Here is a 5,006-nt window from a genome sequence, read left to right on the forward strand (position 1 = left end):
ACTTTGATTTCTTCATGGATATGATGATTCATAGGCTTAAATTGAATCCAATGATTTATAATGCATGTATGAGAATGTTGTAGAAGAAAATTTTTGATTTAGAGTTGTAAATTGGGAGAAAACCATAGTATAAGCTTCGGGTTTACTGTAGCAATTCTGAATTTACTGTAGCACCAAAAATTTTGAGTCTTTTCTGGTATTTCTTTGGTTCACATTGAAGCTTTTCTTACCCTGAACTCATTGGAACTAGTTTTACTCCATTCTGAGATCGTTTGGATCCAAAATGACGATGTTTTGCCCTAAAACCCTAATGTTTTGTATTAGACATGTATAATTGTATTTTTATACATTTTCTTGTGATTATCATTATTATGTTCATTAGAATTTTAATTCCCTGCTTGTATCTAGGTGGCGAAGCGTCCTCTAAAGGGAAGGAGCTCGCCGATCACTGAGTGCGTCTCAGGACGAGACGACTGGTTCTGTGAGTGGGTTATGTTGAGTGCACAATTCTAATTGAGTATCGAAAATATTTTATTTGTTTTTTTCTGAAATGATTTCCATGGCTTTATCATGTTTTTAAATCACTAGCTATAGGAGAAAAGAAAGTGTAGATGACCACTAGAGACTATGGTTTATTTGGAATGACTTATGGTTTATTTTTTTGAAAAATCATGAGAAAGCTTACTGATGATGTACTTGTGTTAGTTGAGATTGAACTTGAGGACATACATGCTTGGTGGATGAATGAAAATTGTTGATTATTACAATGAGTTCATTGAGTCTATGTGTTATAAGTGAAATTGATTATGTATGTTCAATGGATGATTTAATCTCCCTAGTGATACATAATTTCTAAAGTTTCAGACATGATATGATACATATGGTACATGGAACCTGATGAAGCCTTAAATGCTAAGACATATAATTACACTAGTACGTTGGAAATTGAATGACTTGTGGAACCTTATACATGATTTTGGGTAGTTAGTGAGATTTATACTAATATCTTCTTTGCAATATTTGAGAACCATGGATGACATTATTATGCTTATGTTGTCGAATTATCAAAGTTGATGAGGTTTGTTCTTCTGAGCATAGTGTAGGGTGCTTAGTTGTAGTACGACTATAGTGTGGTATCTACAGGGTGGATGTCAGTGATTATGATTATTATTTTAAATGGAATTTCTTTAGAAGGTTGATGATGAGTAGCTTGAGTTATATGTGACAAGTGTTAGATTACAAGACTGAATATTCTTGTGAATTTCTAATAATAGTTTGATTTAATGCTACTAAGAGGAGATAGTTAACTTTTGAGTATTTTGACAATGAGATTATTAATCGATGAAGTAAATATTGATGTTGAGGTAACGACACCATGATAAGGATCTAAGATATAATTGAGGATAAGAAAGGGGTTGAATAGTAAAGACTTGTGAAAGTAAATACCTGATAATGTGTAAAGTAGGATTGGATCAATATGTATATATTGACATGTGTAAATATATGCGATGAGATGAACATATTTTCATGACTTGTAAAGTATTTAGAGGTTGTGATTGACTAGACTTTGGGGATAAATCTTGTATTTGGAGGAAAACTTAGTGAGCTGAAGAAAGAGAAAGCTAGAATGATCCTAAGTAACTTGGGGTTTAACTAGAACAAAAGCTATGCTTGTTTTGATGACTTTTATTGTATTCCAAAACTTAATGTTTCCTTTCTACCTTATTGGTATTTATTTTTAGAAATGATTGTAAAACCTTTCACTTGTATAAGTATGCTTTTGATATTGATAGTTATGAAAATAAAGGGTTTTTATTTCTGAATGGCATGTTCTTCTAGATTGTGGATATTATAATGCGTTTAATATTGACTGGTTTTATTGTCTAAAGCAATGCTTCAGAGCTTCGCATATTATTGTGTTATTCTTGGCATTTGGACAGAAATGTTTTTGAATGTATTGGCACATCGGGATTGGAATACTTTTTGAAAGTTTACATGCATTGCTATGCTTTTGGCTTTTGGACTTGTGGAAATAGTGTTTATTCCCGATATGTGAATGCTTGTCCCGGATAAGGACCACTGTGACATGAGTGATTCGATTGTATTATTACTACTGACTATATATTGGTTTTGGATGGTGACGGCGGGCTAAGGCCCGACTCTCGCGATAGTGGGTCCCCAACGGGCCAGCCTTTAGAGGTGGCGTTGTGGACACAGGGTGTTGATTTGTCGGATCGGTGGGAGCGTAGAGCCCACGATTGGATGATACATCGGGATCCCGGGGTCACCACACGGGACCGGTGGGCCAACGTCAGGGTGCGAAGACCTTGACGGCTCTCAACTTAGTCGCGACGGCGGCTAAAGTTAGAGAGAGTGTTTTTTTAGGCCATTGTTTATTTGATCGAGACGAAATTTCAATATTTGAGGAAAATTCTATTTTCTTGCAATTGGTATATTCGAAGTGTGATCTTTCACATAGCATGTTTGATATCTTAATGCTTTTCGAACATATATCATGCAGAATTGAGGATTTGTGATTATCGAGGATTTTATTTATTTAAGTTGGTTTTTCTACTCATTTTGGGAAATTATATCCAAGCATTTGTTTTTATACATGTTGATGTTTTTGTCTATACTCGTGAGAATTTATGTTTTTGGTTTCTAAATACCAAGGTTTCATATCCCTCGTATTTTTCATTGTGTTGCAAATGTGAGCGTTCCAGTTCATTTAAGTTATTATAGAATGTGTTTATTGGAATTTCATCGATTTGTTTTGATATTACGTTAGATTTGTGCTAACCCATTCACCGAGTGACTATGGTTACTCACCCCTCCTCCCTTCCAGGTTTTAGTGGTTTGGGTCGTCATAGCGAGGCGAAGTGTTAGCATTTTGCATTCCAAGTCAGGTTGTTTATTTATTGTTAATCAGGTTGCATTGTATGATTGCAGTGGATCCACTAGTGTTCTTAACTCTGTAACTGTGATTTGTATATCTTTCACTTTACTGTTGATTCTTCGAGTGAAAGTTTTGCTTTTGGTACCTTTATTATTGTGGTGTTGTTTAGCAGGAGTTTGTGAGCCTTGCGATGACTCGAGGGTTGAGTGGTGTGTGTCCCTCCTCGGGATCGTCGCGGCGGTTGTCACGTGGCGGGCCCGCAGGTCGGGACGTGACATTACCCGCCGGGTTGACTCGGCGTTAACTGACCCCGTTACAGTGTGAGTCGGTTACGGGTTGGCGGCCCGGCCTACCGGATTAGATGACCCAGTGAGTTTTACCGGGCCGGGCCAAAAATGACGGCTCGTGCCCCCCTCTACATCTATAACCCCAAATCTGAAAATCTGAAATTTAGGGTTATAGTTAGGGATGGCCTTATGCCTTTATGCCAAATCACACCTAGGCATGTCACATCATGTTTTTTTGCAATATCATTGCTTTTATCATGCCATCTTCTTTATGCGCCAAATAATAACAATTATATAACTCCTGCTATGCTGATTTATATAACATCAAAACAAACAACCTACTTTATAAGGGCAAGTGTGTGGCTATATGCCTTGGTATCTCAGATAAATGATTAGAATCCAGAGAATAAGAAGGAAGAGGAAAGAAAATAACAAAAAAAACTATTTATTTAAGCTGGAGCTTAACTATGACATACTTTATTAACATACAAAGATAAAGAAGCTGCAGCTGCATACTTTATTAACATACAAAGATAAAGAAGCTGCAGCTGCAGCAGCAGCAGCAGCAGTTTTATTCTCTAGCTAGCCAGCTCACACAAGCAAGAAAGAACACAACGGAGAACAAAGAAACACATGCATGCGTATAGAAATTAAACCATTGCCTTATATATATATATATGCGTACATGAAAAACAAGAGTCTAAGCAGTCACCATCTTAATCTTCTCAGCAACAACAGCGGCAGACGTAGCAGAAGAACCATCATAAAGCCAAGTCCTACGTCCATAAATAGCAATCCTACCAAAATACCGAAGAAGACAAACATAAAGATTCTCTCTAGCTGCATGTCCACCTTCCCACTGTGTATAAACTCCAGATTCATTATACCCTTGAAGAAGAAGCTCTCCATTAGACTTAAGCTCAAGAAAGCACTCTGTTGGTTCAGAACTCGTTGGCCATGAATGCCATATAGTACTATCAGTAGCATCATCCTTCACAGCGAGTGCACATCCATTAGTAATAACAGTTGTAACCATGCCGTTTTGTGCAATAACAACATCACCATTTGCACTGCCAGTGGCAATGTTACCAGAGAAAAGAATGTAATCTGTGGACCCTGTCTTGAGCTTTTCATGGTTAAGGCCTAGGGTGGGTTTGTCGATATTAAATAAAGTTGGAGGCTGGACACCATTGTTCCAGATGGCAGGGCCAAAGATACCAAGCTTGCCGTCTATGAATAGCAAAGCGTATCGGCCGGTGCTGGTCTCCTTGCCGATGGTTTGAGTGGGGGTTCGCTCATTATCGGGGATCAGAATAAGTTGGCCTTTGTCACTGACGAAGAGGGCACAGTATGAGGTGGTGGTGCTTGTGTTGAAGTTTAGGACGGGGCTGCCGGTTTTGTAGAGAATAAGGCCACAGTCCTTGGATAGGGATAAAGTTAGGTCACCGTCGGTAAGGCTTTGGCCGCCGAAGAGGAATTGGAGAGGCATCGAGAACATGGCTTGTGTAGCTGTATGGGAGGATGATGGGAGGATGAGAAGAAGAATCAGGGCAAGGATTAATGGGAGGAGAAGTTGATGATGATGAGCCATTAATTGGTTTTAATAGGGTTTTTGGTTACTTCGAGTTTGTGTGATTAATTTCACGGTTGCGCAGGTATTTATAATTGTGAGATGAACAGGTAATTGCATGATTGAGGGGTGGTTTAGTCAATTAACTTGCTCGGATTATTTAAGTCATTTAGTCATGCATCAATAATGCGTTTTTCCTTTTGTTATCTCGGTGGGTGTGTTGTTTTTATTAGGTGTTTGAGTATCGATCGTT

The 5,006-nt window shown here is 38.1% G+C and overlaps 1 protein-coding gene across 1 annotated transcript; it reads right to left on the reverse strand.

The window, feature by feature from the left end:
* Window positions 1-3,883: 3,883 nt before the first annotated feature.
* On the reverse strand, window positions 3,884-4,774 carry LOC120253012 (mannose-specific lectin 2-like). The gene has a single exon (XM_039261246.1). The coding sequence runs from the start codon at window positions 4,772-4,774 to the stop codon at window positions 3,884-3,886; it is 891 nt and encodes a 296-aa protein (XP_039117180.1).
* Window positions 4,775-5,006: the final 232 nt, after the last annotated feature.

The sequence above is a fragment of the Dioscorea cayenensis genome, chromosome 25, assembly GCF_009730915.1.
Source record: "Dioscorea cayenensis subsp. rotundata cultivar TDr96_F1 chromosome 25, TDr96_F1_v2_PseudoChromosome.rev07_lg8_w22 25.fasta, whole genome shotgun sequence".
Taxonomy (NCBI): Eukaryota; Viridiplantae; Streptophyta; class Magnoliopsida; order Dioscoreales; family Dioscoreaceae; genus Dioscorea; species Dioscorea cayenensis.

Coding starts and splice junctions, on each gene's coding strand:
- LOC120253012 (XM_039261246.1), bottom strand. CDS start 4,774: ATGGCTCATCATCATCAACTTCTCCTCCCATTAATCCTTGCCCTGATT.